At 42.1% G+C, this 16,353-nt stretch overlaps 1 protein-coding gene across 1 annotated transcript in view; it reads left to right on the top strand.

The window, feature by feature from the left end:
• Positions 1-16,353, top strand: part of LOC101487235 (serine/threonine-protein kinase WNK2) — a 42,598-nt gene that overhangs the window by 13,254 nt on the left and 12,991 nt on the right. The window contains exons 4-20 of the mRNA XM_004546146.3: positions 2,179-2,351; positions 2,433-2,653; positions 2,760-2,917; positions 4,857-4,945; positions 5,354-5,573; positions 6,482-6,761; positions 6,847-6,962; positions 7,251-8,153; positions 8,772-9,914; positions 11,404-11,589; positions 12,544-12,885; positions 13,095-13,138; positions 14,109-14,268; positions 14,360-14,476; positions 15,048-15,218; positions 15,487-15,529; positions 15,866-15,952. Of these exons, the coding sequence (XP_004546203.1) occupies positions 2,179-2,351; positions 2,433-2,653; positions 2,760-2,917; positions 4,857-4,945; positions 5,354-5,573; positions 6,482-6,761; positions 6,847-6,962; positions 7,251-8,153; positions 8,772-9,914; positions 11,404-11,589; positions 12,544-12,885; positions 13,095-13,138; positions 14,109-14,268; positions 14,360-14,476; positions 15,048-15,218; positions 15,487-15,529; positions 15,866-15,952 (4,453 nt within the window). The remainder of the gene's footprint in view (positions 1-2,178; positions 2,352-2,432; positions 2,654-2,759; positions 2,918-4,856; positions 4,946-5,353; positions 5,574-6,481; positions 6,762-6,846; positions 6,963-7,250; positions 8,154-8,771; positions 9,915-11,403; positions 11,590-12,543; positions 12,886-13,094; positions 13,139-14,108; positions 14,269-14,359; positions 14,477-15,047; positions 15,219-15,486; positions 15,530-15,865; positions 15,953-16,353) is intronic.

Below are 16,353 nucleotides of genomic sequence, written 5' to 3'. Positions count from 1 at the left end.
AGTATGCTATTCCTACTTAATGTGACATTAGGTCAAGAATATGATTTTGACACTGCATTTATATACTATGATAAGCTTGCAGAGTTCCTGGATCTAATATTTTAATCCATTACTTGATTCTTCCAACACCAAAAAACCCAGTGGTTTGCTTTCTCATTCTGATATTCTGTGTCGCTGTATGAGCTAGCCGAGCTGTGGAATTAACAGAGGTGAGCATACAGATATAGTGGATGGCAGCATTGTAGAGAACAGGTTTAAAGATTCCTTCCTGATAATGTCACTATCTATTTTTCTGCCCTTGCTGCCTGCTGTAGCTTTCAGTTTGTGTGTTTGACCTCACTCAAGCAGTTACCTGCTCTGCTATGAAGCACAGGTGTGATAAGATTACATGCACATACATGCACACAAACAATAAATGGTCTGTTTGTAGTGCAGCAAATGTACCGTAATGAGTCACACTTGTTAAAGACCTCACAGTAGCTATGAGGAAATTGATTTTCAAAGTGACATTCTTCCATTCTCTCAGTGCGCAAAAGCATATAAGTGCACATAACTCTCGACGCAGTGAACCACGCCTCTCAGCCTGCATGTGGCTTCTGAATTATGCAGAAACCCCAGTGTCTGCTAAGAGGGAAAGACAAGTGAGGGTGCAAATGTAGGGGGTGATGCGGGGAGTGTGACTGGAGCTTGGGGAACACTCTGAATTGGGGCTTATTTGAAAAAAGCAGCAGGTTTCCTGAAAGATGAGATCAAGAAAGCAAGGGAGCAGTAAAGGAAGTAATCTGGGGAGAGGAGGGGGGGAATTGCCTAAAGGAAAGAAAGCTGCAGCACTCAAGCTTTAAGCAGTCTTCCTTATTCCTCTTTGTTGCTCTTTTTTAGACCTATGTTTCAGGTAAGCTTCAGACCATGTGGTGCTCCTGTGCAACAAACAGCACATGGGGATAACCCAGCCCAACTTAGCCAGCCCAAGCCTTTCATTGCTCAGCTTGCTTCAGTAGAAAGAGTTCTCTGCAGAACTGAATTATTCATGGGACTTCAGAAGAGTGCAGTGAAAATCCCCACACCCCTCACCACCACCATCACCACCATACACACTTACACAAAAAAACCTGACATGCCACATTCTTATACATGCAAGCCTTATCCATCACATCAATCCACTCCTCAACACATTGAATCACAATGTTGTTAATTTTTCTGGTTATTCATGCTCATTTTCTAATTGCAGTTTCATCTAAGAAGGAAGTTGACTTTGGGTGAATAATTGAATAGATTAAATCCCGCTAGGTTGTTTTCACTGCATTCCACCATCAGTGTCGTCGGTTTCTGTGATGGGTGGGGTCTTGCTGCTAGACACAGCTCACTGTGTGTATGTGTGTTATATAAGTCGTTGATGTAGTGGCAGTAAAAAAAAAGAAGACAAAAAAAAAAAAAAATCACAGGAAAGAAACCACAACCTTGCACTAGATACAGCATGGTGCTGCCAGACTAGGAACTGAGAAATGGTGAGAGAGTAGCTACAGAAGATGCTTTTTGTGTTTGTGGGGGATCTCGGGGATGAAAAAGGGAGTGGTCGGGGTGCAGAAAAGGAGATAGATTGCAGATGTGGGGGGAGGGGACTAAGAGGGTGAGAGAGTGAGAAAGCGAGTGAAAGATGGCAGAGATCGATGACACATAACCTTTAGCCATAGCATTTTGAGGGTGTGACGATGTTAATGCCTTGGTTCATTCTCCCAGGAGCGGCTGTGCTTTGTCACCCCTCTTTCTCTTTACACGTCCTCAGTGTTCCTGGACAAATCAAAGCTAGCAAGTAAGAGGTCACATCTGATCATATTACATCTAAAAATGTATTTACAAACAAAAGATTTCGCAGAATGTTCTTACTGATTGAAAAAGACACTCATCTGAATGTTCCCACACACGTACACTTGTGACGTGTGTGCTTTGACGCACATATGGTCTAATTAGAGATGTGTATATGTCTCAGAGACTGACACTAACCTCCACCTCAACTACTCCGTATTTCCCACTATCAAAAGCATACTAGAAGCATGAATTTAAAATGTGGAGGAATGATGGGATGCTCTTCCATCTGGTAGTTTTTGTGAAGCAAATATGTTTTACAGTTATTTTTAGGGGCTTGATAGTCATCATTTCTTCATCTGTTGTTTCCTATAGGATCGTAAGCTTTCTAAAATGGAACGTCAGCGCTTTAAAGAGGAAGCAGAAATGTTGAAAGGCCTCCAGCATCCCAACATTGTCCGTTTCTACGACTTCTGGGAGTCACCGCTTAAAGGAAAGAAGTGCATTGTTTTAGTAACAGAGCTCATGACGTCAGGAACGCTAAAAACGTGAGTATGGATGTAGGCAGTTGTTTTTAATTTGCTGCTCATTTAATTATGGTCTAATAGGTTTCACTTTCCTTCATGCAGCTATCTAAAGCGTTTCAAGGTAATGAAGCCCAAAGTGTTAAGGAGCTGGTGTAGACAGATCCTTAAAGGCCTCCACTTTCTCCACACCAGGACGCCTCCCATCATCCACAGAGATCTTAAATGTGACAACATCTTTATTACTGGACCTACAGGTTCAGTAAAGATAGGGGATTTAGGTCTGGCAACACTCAAGGCAGCTTCTTTTGCTAAGAGTGTCATAGGTAGGAGACTTTTAACATGTGACTTGACAGATTTGTGGTTTTTACAGTAAGAAGTATTAGTCATTTGTCAACTGGGCTCTCTTGTTCTCTCCATCTGCTCCTGCAGGCACTCCAGAGTTCATGGCCCCAGAGATGTATGAGGAACACTATGACGAGGCTGTGGATGTCTATGCCTTTGGCATGTGTATGCTAGAAATGGCCACCTCTGAATATCCCTATTCTGAGTGTCAGAATGCTGCTCAAATCTACCGCAAAGTTACCAGTGTGAGTCATGCTGTGCAATTATTATTATTTTTTTAATTCTTGCATTTATTTTGGATGCCTGACTGTGAAGGAGAGGGAGAGGGGCAGAGAGGGCTTATAGCATGCAACAAAGACCTTCAGCTGGAATCAAACCAGGGATGCTACAGTTATGCAGTACACTGGAACTGGTCACACAGCATGGTGTTTTACATTTACATTAATATGTTTCCACCAAAATCACCTGTTCATGGAAAACATACTTTGGTCAAAATTTCTCAGAGCTCTAATTATGCATACAAATTGAACTTCTAAATATTTAATGTTAAATTAAGATTAAGATAATGACTTGTCAAAAATGGGCTTACACTCAGGGATTTTAACAGAAACCTAGAGATCTGTCCAGTATTTAAACATTAATGAATGAATGTTAAGTAGCCCTAATAGAAATATGATGAACCATAATGACTATATGCTTGGAATAAAAGATGATATACAGGCAAAAAGAGGCTGAACTAATTGCTCATCAACTGTCACCAGTATTAAATGCAAAACCTTTAAGGTGATAAATGCACTGTTTATTAAAATTAAGAAGTTGATAGTTTCATATACTAAGACTTTTCCATATATTCATTTACCAAGTTTTCTCTGTAAAACTTGGTTTCTAAAATGTTCAGCAAGAAAGTGACTTCTTTAATGTATTAATAATTCAGTGTCATGCTTTGTGAACATGGCATAGCAAGGTTGGGATGTTTATTTTGCCATTTCAGATAATAAGTCCAGAGAATTTCTCAGAGTACAAAATCAGCACCATTTTCAGGTAGATGATTCCTCAGTGTTGAATTTCTTGGTTGAAGAGTCTAATCAGCCATATGGTGTCACTCAGGGGGTCCAAGTTTCTTTTGTTTTCTGGATGAAGCCTAAAGGCTGTATTTCTGTACATCTTCCTTTGCTAGCAAAGCATAGTGCTTTGAATACTGATTGTTTTGTTTTTTCACTTTTAAAACTTGGCAGGGTTGGAGCTGAAAAAAACAGACTCTTTCACCTGTTAGTAGCTGTTAAAGAAATCTCTCAACCTATATTAATGGTTAGGGAGCATCAGTGCAGCTCTCTATAGTTGCTATTTTTTGCATTGTATTCATATGAATGTGCCTTCCACAGTGGGATGTTAATAGAAGGCTGATCAAAGAGAAACCCTAATAGCATTATACATTGTGTGTACTCCCTGAAGAGATACAACATCCAGCTGAATAATTGGTGGAATATTAATCCAGATATATGCATATACTTTACATCTAGTTTATTTTGATGCAGAAACTTTATTTTCTCCAGTTAATTATATCACACGTTTTATATAGTCTGGCTGCACAATTAAAAAAATAACTGGGTAGATTATACCTGTAAGAAACTAAATAGAAGTGTTATGTTAAGAAAAGACAGAATTCATCCATTTTTAGAAGAACTGCTCAAAATCTATTGGGCATCAAATATATTGTTAAACCACACCAGCTGTGACAACTCAGGACCGTCTGCACAGTCAAAACAGCCGAATTTAGACCAACTGACTGTAATAGTAGTTTACAAAACAACATCTGGCTGCTCTAAAATGTGTAAATTGGAACATTCAAAGCCTTTGTATGAGAACGAGTTGGTTTTTGTGCTTTGAGCTGTACTTTTAAGAAATTTACTATGCTGCCGGAGTTTTTGTGAGGCTTCCTTTGGATGTTTTTATGCTTTGTGGGACCTGACATGAATTCAAACTGACCACTGCTGTGGTACTTTCGGCTCTCTTTTCAGAGAGCGAGTGTGTGATACTTAGAAGATAAGATTTGGGTGGAGCATCACAAAAAAGAAATTTCCATTCATGTGTTCATTTTTTTTCTCTTTTGTTATGTTTTGTCATCAACATGACATCCTTTCATGACATATCCACAATGTTTTGCTTATATTTCCCTTTGCTCAGGGAGTAAAGCCAGCCAGCTACAACAAGGTCATGGATCCTGAAATCAAGGAGATCATTGGAGAGTGCATCTGCCAAAAGAAAGAGGAACGGTGAGTGACTGTGCCCGGCGATGTCCAGCGTCCAGCCAACAGGGCCCACAAGGTGCCCTCTCGTCTTTCATGCCTTGTCTCACCTCCCCCGTTTCATTGCTGTGGCACTGACAGCTGGGCTCTCAGCAGCACTGCAGTTTCTATCCATATCTGCGGGGTGTCTTTCAATTCTGTTACATAATTAGTTCGTGTACATTGGGGCAAATAACGTTTAATTAGTTTCTTGTGGCTTTTTTTGTTTGTTTATTTATTTATTTATTTTTTAATGAATCATGATTAGGTTCAGTGATTGGTGATCTGGGAAGCACAAGTAATATGTGACCATGAATGGCTCTGTGTCACTGTTAACTTTACTGTATCTTGAACATCTTTCCACTGGAGTCAGAGCTTTTCTTTTTCTGCTTCCAGGTACACGATCAAAGATCTGTTGAATCACGCTTTTTTTGCCGAGGACACAGGTGTGAGGGTGGAGCTAGCTGAGGAGGATGATGGAAAAAAGTCCTCAATAGCTCTCAAACTGTGGGTGGAGGACCCCAAGAAGTTAAAAGGGAAATACAAGGAGAGTGGGGCCATTGAGTTTACATTTGACCTGGAGAAGGAGGTCCCTGAGGTTGTCGCACAAGAAATGGTGAGTAAATGGTTTTAGCTATACATTACAGAATTCTTTTCATACATGGAAATGTTAAATCTGAATGTTGAGTACTAGAAATGGTTTCTATTTCTTTGTCGTTTTATTTTTTTTGACACCACACTTTTATGCTTTGCATTTCTTAGAGGCTTATTGTCTTCTAGTGTTTGGTTTTATATAGTGCAGATTGCTAAGATTGATAACTTCCAGGAATATAGTACTATTCTTTTCTTTTTGTTTACATAGTTTTCTCAAGTGAACGCAATCAGATAAGGTTTCCACAGGCCCAGCAATAAAAACAAGATCCAGAAAAAAATGGACAGTTCTCATTGTGGGAGCTATGATTTTCATTACTCAAACTCTTGTTTTGTCACTTGTCTAACATTCTTTTACACCATAGAAAAAGTGCCCTAATAGGGGTATTGGAGAAAGTGTATTGGGTTATCTTCAGGTAGGGAATGTAAACATTGTCATTGTAAGCCTTTCTTCAGCCGAAGACAGACTTTGAGAGGAAAATAAGGGTAGCACACAGTAAAACTGCAGATGTCATACCTTTAGCGAGAATAACGTGGAGAAATTTTCCTGATGAAACTTCCTTCGAAACAGTGCAGTACATAGCACAACATTTTTGCATTTGTTTGTACATCACATGTAAACACTGGAGCGAAAGACGGACGTTTTGATGTAACAGACCAGACAGTTCTGTTGTGAAGAGTGAGCCAAGCAGCAGACAAAGGAAACGTTTCCCCACTGCTCTGATCCCCTTAAAATAGATTTTCTCTTCCTTCCTTTTCTTGCTCCTTCTTTTTGCCTCGTGCACTCCCCTTTTTATATGCACCCTCTCTTCCCTCACATGGCTCACTGCTAAAAATATCCTGGAAGTCATGCTCTTCCCTTTTCTCTGTCAGGTGGAGTCTGGCTTCTTCCATGAGAGTGATGCTAAGACCGTGGGAAAGTCGATCAGGGACCGTGTGGCACTGATCAAATGGAGACGAGAGCGCACAGTGTCTGCAGCGGCTGCAGAGAATCAGGGTGAAGGAGGACACGGCACCCAGATGACACCATCTCAGGGCATCTCTGCTGGGGTGCCACATGTAGGGCAGCCCCTTGTGCTGGAACCAGAAGAGCCAGAGGCAGACCAGTACAACAGGCTGCATAACCTCACAGCCAGTGCCACCTCAGTAACATGTAAGAGATTCTGTTCTCATCTACCCCGAAGCACAAGCCTAATCTTTGACTTTTTTATGAGTGGATGATTTATGTGTCTCTGCAGCAGACAGCACACTTGACAGTGGCATGGGCTCCACAGTGTACTCGGACTCCCACAGCAGCCAGCACAGTGTCCTCTACCAGTCCCTGCTCGAGCCTATTACTATGGCAACACAGCAGGTCTGTATCAGGAGCTTACACACCCTGGTGGACCATGTGCATTCAGTTTTATTTAAAAACATAGACTATTTAGAACTAGCAAACACGCACTTGACCTTGAAACTGAACACACAAACACCCACACACATGCTTTATTCACACATTTAAGAGTTGCCCATGTATTTTTCATACAGTCATTTGTCTTTGTGAACAAGTTTGTTTGTCCTCACCACATCATCATATTCTTTTTGTTATGCCCTGTTTATTTTGAGTAACATATGTTTTGCTTTTGGGTTGTTCCTCAATCAGTGCCCGAGCAGTAGCCATTTTCTGACAGATCGACCCCAGTACTGCGAACAGGGTGAAGTGTGGGAGGCAACGCTGAGCCCAGAGCTCAGGGCTCGATTGGGAGCTGAAGGCCGGAGGGGAAGTGCCCCTGTTATTGACATTCAAAGGGCAAACCACATTGCTCGACTGCATGCCCTCATTCAGTCTAAGAGATCAGTCAGTCCCAACCCAACGGTACCAGAACGGTCAGAACTCAGCTCTGCTGAGCTGCACTCAGAGTCTTATGGAGGGTTTTCCCCACAGAGTGCTATGCCAGTAATCAAAGTCTCCCCCGTCTCTTCACCTACTGACCACCGCCGACTTAGTGATATCAACATCAGATCGCCATCAGAGACATTATCACTTCCTGTGCCAACTGAACGAAGGCACTCTGACCTTAGTAGTCTTCTGAGTCTGACCTCTCATCACAACCACCATATTGCGATGCACAGGGGCTCTGCGTGCCAGGCATGTATTTCTATGCTTCATTTGAGGTCACAAGATTGGAGGCACCACTGTCATTCTGTTGTCATGCCAACGCACCAATGTCCATGTGACTTTAGACACCACCCATCACCTGGTGGAATGATGAGCACTCCTGGCTATGGACTGCTGAAGGCTTCAAGTGATTATTCCAATTTCTCACAGCTGCAGCAGTCCCTCTTTAATATAATCAGTCGCAAAGCAGCCCCTTGTCCCCCCACACCTGCCCAAGCCTCATCACTGTACTCTTCAGCTGCTCTCAGTCCAACCGGGAGTGATGGAGACTGCAGCCTAAAGAGTCAGTTCCAGATTAGCAGTCTTGTTGGGGACCACGAACCTCTCCAGGAGTGTGAAGACAGATGCTGTGCCAGAGAGCAGCAAGTTACCAGGGCTGTAGGAGTGGTAGGTCACAAGAAAAAGTTGTTTTCGCGTCCTATGATGGGGCCAAAACCTGCTTAACACATTTTCCCAGCTTGTAGATGGTTCTGCATTATTCTGCATGGAGCTGGTCTGATTAACTGCCCACTGAGTCTTGCTGCCCTCATAGGCCTCTAGAGCTAACTGTCTTCTTAGAAATCATAAGCTTGCTGCTGACGGAGAACAATGGTGCAACCTCTAACATATTACATTTCCTTCCGATCAACCTTAACCAATGCCTTTAACTACTGATCCAGATTTTAACCTTTCCTTCTCTGCTTGACTGTCCAGATGCAACAGCTGTTGAGCTTGACACTGAAAGATATCCTCTAACCAAAGGGGAAGAGGCAGCTGTCTGATTTACATCCTCTTTCTCTCCCACTTTTTCTCCCTTGTGCTCTCATTTTAGCTCACACCTGTCAAGACCTCATTGTTAAAACGTGTTTCATGAACTTATTTTTATCCCTCATCCTCTCATTATATTTTCACCCATCATGAATTAATGTAACTGGCACACGTATAAGCTTTTGTTAGATTTGATCATTGAATAGAAAATTCATTCCCAACAGATACTAACTTAAAAATATCTCATTTGATCCTTAGGCCAGTTCTGCAGGTTACCAGACTCAACAATCTGTCCAAGGTCTGTCCTCTTCCAGCTCCACAGTGCATGCACCACCACAGTACCTCCAGCCTGGACACAGCTACCCTGCTACTTTGTATGCTCCTCAGCCTTGTGCACCAACACCAGCTCCAGCCAGTCTATGTTCAGTCAACATCCAACATGCGACCAGTGCTGGTAGCTACTCACCGCCAAATGTGCAACAGGCTCAAGTTGCAGCAAGTATTGTACCATCAGCTGTGCCACAACATGTTGTACAAAGCTACCAAGCACCAGTCCAGCAACAGCAGCAAGTAACTGCAGCGAACTCTTTGACTTTTCCCTTACAAGTGCAGCAAACATCTCAGAACTCTGTGGCCCCACCTTTACAACAGGCTCAGTCTGCATCAGGATCAGTTCAGCAGCCAACTGCAGCAACCACTCTGCCAGCACAGCAGCCAACTGAAAATTGTCCTAGTGCATCTGCAGCCCCATCTATGGCACCCACAGTTCAGGGTCAACCAGTACAAGCTTCCAGCACACTGCAGCAGGCCCAAACCACAGTCAAACTGCCCAATCAGCAACATAGTCAAAACTCTGCCACACCAGCACTTTACAGTCAGCAAATATCCATTCAACAAGAGCACCAACAGTCTTTATCACAAAATGCACAGCAAAATGCTGGGAAGGCCTGTGTTCAGTCTCAACTCCAGCATGGCCAAGAAACTGTGTATGCCATGCACCAGCAAATGGCACAACATCCAACCCAACAATCACAAAGTCTTCACTGTTCGACACAGCAACAAGTGCACACTCCAAATGTCCAGCAGCACAGTCAAAAAACTATCCAAACAGCAGTTCCACAACAGAGTCAGGATGTATCCCAGTCTCAGCCCCAAACCACCGCAACTCAAGTTCTGCAGGTTCCAGCCAAACATCAGAGTTACTCAGCTGCAGGTCCACATGATGCTGCCTCTCAGAGCTATGCACATTCTGCACTTCAACAAACAGCTCCGGGTCAAAGTCAGTACCTGCCTGCCCAATCAGTCTGTCCACAGACTTACATAGCAGCTAACCAGGTACTGACTTCTCAGAGCATTTCAACCTCTTCTCAGCAAGGCCAGGCTGAACATACCACCCAACAGGTGAGCATATAGTGTAGATGGTTACTGTATAATAACTATATGAAGGTAACATATAGGGGCGATCGTGGCTCAAGAGTTGGCAGTTCGTCTTGTAACCAGTTCGAGCCTCGGTCGTTGTGTCCTTGGGCAAGACACTTCACCCGTTGCCTACTGGTGGTGGTCAGAGGGCCCGGTGGCGCCAGTGCCCGGTAGCCTCACCTCTGTCAGTGCGCCCCAGGGCAGCTGTGGCTACAATGTAGCTTGCCATCACCAGTGTGTGAATGTGTGTGTGAATGACTGAATGTAGTGTAAAGCGCTTTGGGGTCCTTAGGGACTAAGTAAAACGCTATACAAATACAGGACATTTACCATTTACCAACATAGTGCCCCGGTTTTGAATTTCTGATCACCCTCACATCTTCTTGAGTTCAGCCACTGATAGGATTTCTGGATGTCAGCCACTTCCTTTGTCTGCCGTTGGTACATACCGTACAGGGGCCTGTCCTTCCATGACGGTTCTTCTCCTTGCTCCTCTTCTTTCTCAGGTTTCTGTTGAGGTATTCACTAAGCACATGGTCATCTTCTTGATGTACTCATCCTGGACAGTGGTTCTGACATTCACCAGTCCTTGGCCAGTCTCAGGGTCTTTACAGTCTTTTCTCCATTCTTTTAATGTATCTGAGAGGTTTTCCGAAATTTAATTTAACATAGAGTAAGAGTAAGTCTGTTTTTTTTCCTAATTGTATGCTACATTAATGGAGTGGCTCAAACAGTGAGCAGCTGCTGGTGGGATATTGATTACCAGGGAAAACATATGAAGTGAAACTATGTTAAATAAATTGAAACTTCATGAGGGAAATAGTCAGATTACACTTTTGGTCATAATTTAAAAAATCACATTCTAATTCATAACATTTTGCACCCAAAGGTTTGCTTGTTTCATCCTTTTGTTCTGCATCTTGTGGTCATTCAGTGCTATAACTGTGGAGCAGGAGGAGTGATTCAGCATTAAGTTGTCTCAACAGTGATGCTCTGTGTGGGAGAGACTTTAAATGATGAAAGAAGTTGACATTTTTATTTATTACAGTGTAAATTTGATACTCTTTATATTAAAATGGCAAGTTTTGATTGGGTCAATAGGATTGGAAACATCTGTGTTTCTGGACAGTAGGTGAATGAAAATGAAAATGGTAAAATGAAAAGGCCAACAAACAGGAGTTTCCTCAGACATCAGCCAACAGAGAGATAATGGAAACCATAATGAAACAATAACAGTTGTTTTCATCTCTGTATCAGTTAGCCTTCTAAGGCTTGCTCTTGCTGTTTTGTGGTACAAATGTTCACTGAGGTGGAAGATTCAGACTGAATGCATTAATAGGGAGAGAATGGAAAATGTGAGCTATTCTAATCTGGGTCAATGAAAGGAAGTGTAGATTTTCAAAGTGAGGGATACGTCTCTGCCATCATTAAAGTCCCTCTTTTTTTGTCTCTTGTCTTTTTTGTTCTTTAGAATATCTCTGCTGGTCAGAGCATTTCACAGCTTGGACAGGGTGGACAGGGCCATGGGCAGAATGTCAGCCAGCCAGCTTCCAGTGGGCCAGCACAGGCACTCTCTGCTCAGCAGTCAACTGCTCACCAACAGCAACTCCAGCCTCTGCAGATTTCTGCTTCACTGTCACCATCACACCAACCACAGGTATTGTCAGTCTGTTATCACTGCTAATCTTACCTCCATGATACTCTCTTTTTTATAGGCTTGAAGCAAGTTCTTTTGATGCATCATCCTGCATCCTGCACACAGGAGACGTTTTTTTTTCTAGATTATTTGACTTTTTAATGTTTCTTCCTTTTTTTCCTTTTTCTTTTAGTTTCCTTCACAGTATCCCACAGTCCAGGTGATGGCAGCTGTGACTGATTCTGAATCTTCCTTCCCTCACTCTTGCACTGCTCCTCCCCCTTCAGCCTCAACCTCTCTTAATCACATCTTCCTTTCTCCTGGGCATACTGTCCCTGCGACTCCTTCTGTCTCTCCCATTTCTCCTCTGCACATTGAAAACACATTAGTTTCACCCATCTCAGTATCCCTCATACCGTCCCCGTCACATGCACTGAGTAAGATAGAGCCCACATCCCCACAACCACAACACACTGCTAGATCTGAGGTTTCTCATGCATCACCTGCATTTATATCAGCCCTAACCACCCACCCCACACACACACACACTGCCCGGTGCCAGAACACACACCCTTCCACAATTGGCAGCAGTCAGCCACTAATACAGGTAATTATGACCACTGCAGTGGAGCACAGATGTTTACCAAGAAGGTGTGAACTGGAATTTGAGCATTTGTGTGTGTTTGTTAAAGGTGGTTTTTACTCAAGGGGGTGAAACCTAAGATTGTGATTGTCTTGGGTTGTTTTTACATATTATTTGTGTCAAAAATATACTTTTTTGGAGTAGGTATGGTGAACATAATAAACGTTTATGTTTTTCACATAATTTAATCAAATATTGCATATGAAACAATGCTAAAATCTAGATATGGAGTTCATACATGGATTATGTGAAAGAAACTCTGTCGCCGAATATCTGAAATAAGTTATTTAAGGATGATAATTATGTGTCTTCTTGTTTGTATGTCATTGCAGGCTCCTCAGCAGTCCCAGGTTAGCCATCCCGAGCCTGTTCCCTGTGCTCAGTCAGTCCAGCCATCTCAGCTCAAACAAGCTGCAGTCTTTTCTTCACATGTGCAGAATGGGGCAGAACTGGGAACAGCCTCTGCGGCTGCCCAGCTGGACAGTGTGAGCCCATGCCAGCTCCCCCCACAGGCCCAGCCCCAGAGTCAGGTTCAAAGCCAAATTCCTGTGCTGCAGTCTGCAGACTCCCAGAGAGCATCATCTGGGTCTGCCAGTTCCTGTTGGACTCAGCAGAAGCAACTGAGTAATGTCACAGGAGCTGCAGGTCAGGGTCCATCAGAGATTAACATGGAGGTATGGACTCATTTACATTTACTTGAACACTTCAAGTTCTCACTAATTATTTCTCCCTGTTAGTTTGGTTAACAGCAATACCGGCATAGTGCCGTGAGGCATCCCTGTGCGTCTTTTCAAGACATAAAATAGAAAGTAAAGGATTTCATATTCACCGTTATCCCATTATTTTTCTCTTCTTGTTTAACGCTGACTTTTGTTGTCGTTAGGACCAAGCTGCAGAGAAACACACAGGAGGACAGAGCTATGACAGGTACTAGCTTATTTCTTCTCAGCCATATTTGCTAGTTGCAGGTTCTCAACAATGTGTATTTTGCACATGTGCAATTGTGCCCGGCCTCCTGCACCCTCAGGGTAGGTGGTACACCTCTCACTGTTGTTATACAGAATCTCTACCAAAAAATTAAAAGCATGATGATGAAAAATGATGCCTGGCAAGAACCTGCACAGGTTGGCAACATTGCATCTGTTTTGTTTTCATTTTAATGCGGCATAAACAATTTTTCATGAGGTATAGATAACTGACCTGATAAGTATAAATAATGGAACAACTAGCAACTATTTTTTTGTCTTAAAGTTGTCATTTACTACTACTTCTTATTTTATTTGTTGTCCTGTAAACCTTGTTGACCACCCTAACTTTGTGTGTAGATGGAGTGCAACATTGTGTTTGGTCAACACTGCCAGTTGACCAGGAGACAGATAAACATATCTGAACACTCATGCCACTCTTGCTGGTCATAGTGACATGAATGAAAGCATTTTAATAGTACTTGCATAACAGATATCATGTATCAGACATTTTAAATCCTGCAGGCATTCCATAGCTGTGATAAACTTCACAAAACCTTTTCACCGAGTTTTAAAAACACAAGAGGAGGCAAAGACCAGTACAATATTCTCAATACAAGATTTCAGTTGCAAACAGAAGGCTCTGTGGTAATAGAGCTCTTGTATTTTCAGATTTAAGTAGGTTATTCGTGATTGTCTATCACACATCTTATCAACTGAATCTGTCTTTGTCAGCCCCCCTACATTTGTGTGGACATACTGGTTAGACAGGTTTGGACAGGTTTGTGCATACTTGTTGTTTTGAAGGTTGTTATGTGTTGAGTACTAGAGTAATAGAGTAAAAAGAAGTGCTGGGTATTCGGTTTTTATTGATTAATAGTGGTTTTTAGTGAATATGGATTTGTATAACTGCCTGTCTTTCCCCAAACCAGTGTCAACTCCGATGCCACGTCAGGAAAGGAGATGAGTGATGGTTATGAAGGGACACATGGAGGTAGATGCGATGGGAAAGTCCGCAAACACCACCGCAGGTCCTCACGCACTCGTTCTCGGCAAGAAAAGCTCAGCAGACCAAAGCTTAGCATGCTGAATGTGGGTAACCAAAAGAAAGACTTTTCCTTAAGTGCTTCTCAAAAAAATGCAACATAAGACAATAATTTTATTGCATTTGCTCCTGTTGCAGGTGTGTAACACTGGGGATAAAATGGTCGAGTGTCAGCTGGAGACTCATAACCATAAAATGGTCACTTTCAAATTTGACCTGGATGGAGATGCACCAGAAGAGATTGCTACATACATGGTATGTTGGAGGTGAAGGCGAAGTCAGCTGAGTTAATGCAAAGGGCTTTTGAAGTGTTTTGCAAGCTGTTCATGGACTGTTTGCTGTCCTTACCTGCAATGCAGCAAAAATCTGTTGTTTTGTCTCTTTCCCTTTTCCTAGGTCATTCATATTGGGCATATTTACAGATGGATAGATATGGGAACAGATGCATAAGCAGTACATTAACATAATGCCTACTAATTTATAATGTAAAAAAAATAGTAGAAGGTGAATATCTACTTGTGAATGCTACTGCTAGCAAAAATACTTTAAAATGTAAAAGCAAAATGAAATAGTCGTTGTAGTCATTGAATTTTCTTATATCATACAATAATAATACACTGCAGATAATATTTGATCTTGGCATAAAATGACATTAGGTTAATGTATCAGAAGGCTATAAATTATTTATTTTGTTTCTCATGTTTGCCTTCTGAATGTACTTTTACGTCTCTTGTTCCCAGCACAGTCATAAACACTTTACTTTAAGCATTGCTTGTTAAGCTAAAACCTTTAATGTTGCACTGTGTTTTTGTTTTGTTTTTTTCAGGTGGAGAACGATTTTATTCTACCTTTAGAAAAAGAGGTCTTCATTGAGCAGCTGAAGGACATCGTAGACAAGGCTGAGGACATGCTGAGTGAGGACACTGAGGGTGAGAGGAACTCAGACCAGGGAGGCAGCCCCAAACAGAGTGAAGGACCTGGCACACTGGGAACAGAGGTGAGAAACGCACTGTTGACAGTTAATAGATGAAATGGTGCAATCTGTCTACGAGTGCCTCCGCCTCAGATGCATCATCCAGGCAGCACTCTCAAGATGACTTTGCACTGCTGCCAAAAATACCAGCCTTGCTGATGCTACATTTTGATCTAACTGAATTTATTCTGAGGTTCAGCTTTTTTAGCTCTTTAGGGGAAGCCTTTTAAATGTACATTAGACTGATGCACATGCTTTAGCACTGGTTGGTAATCTTTCTTTTCCTTTAAAGGCTTCATCTCCCAGCACCCCACAGCTAGTGTACCAACAAAATGGTAAGGCTTTTTACCAGCCAGCATCTCATCTGTTAATATTATGATGTCACTTTGAACAAGGCTCATTTGATTATATACTTTGCACTTTGTTACTGTTTGTTATGAATGCCTTTTCAGTCATACTTAATTTTATCATAAATGACAAATTATACAGGGTGCTATTGTTGAAAGCATAATCGTCTGGAATGCCTTGAAGCTACCATCGTTGTGATTTGGTGCTATATAAATAAAATTGAATTGAATGCAGTTGTGCTGAAAATGATCTGTAATGGTGTGATTTTTAAATTCTGGGAATATAGATGTGGATGCTTGAGTTTTTCTGTTTGCCCTTCACAGTCCTGCACACTGGTAAGCGTTGGTTTATAATCTGCCCCGTGGCTGAGACTCCCATGCACGACAAAGAGAATACATCACACGCCCAGGGTAAGCCCACACTCCATTATTAATTTATAATGTCTTCTGATTTACTTCTTGTTAAACAAAGAATCTTTTATATGAAGAGTTGTTTTACATACTAGTTGGAGTATATTTTCTAGAAAATGAAATCTGCAGCTTTCCTTTCTTTGCTTTTCTCTGCTGCTGCTGCTGTTGTTACTGAAGACGGTGCACATGCATTAGAGTCTATCTGTGTTGGTTCTTCCGTTGGGGTCAGTTATATAAGAGTGCGTCTGCAGTGGTTTTAGGCAAAAGAAGAAAAAAAATGAAGGGCAGGATTTATACTCCAACTGACAGAGCCTGATGGGGGAAGACGAACAATGATGTAACACTTTGGCACTCACAGGAGCTAGCTCCTTTCTTAGCCTTGGCTGTTTACATATCAATCT

Source organism: Maylandia zebra, linkage group LG20 (genome assembly GCF_041146795.1).
Source record: "Maylandia zebra isolate NMK-2024a linkage group LG20, Mzebra_GT3a, whole genome shotgun sequence".
Taxonomy (NCBI): domain Eukaryota; kingdom Metazoa; phylum Chordata; class Actinopteri; order Cichliformes; family Cichlidae; genus Maylandia; species Maylandia zebra.
Note: the sequence above shows the minus strand (reverse complement) of the source record. Positions and strands in the feature narration are given on the sequence as shown.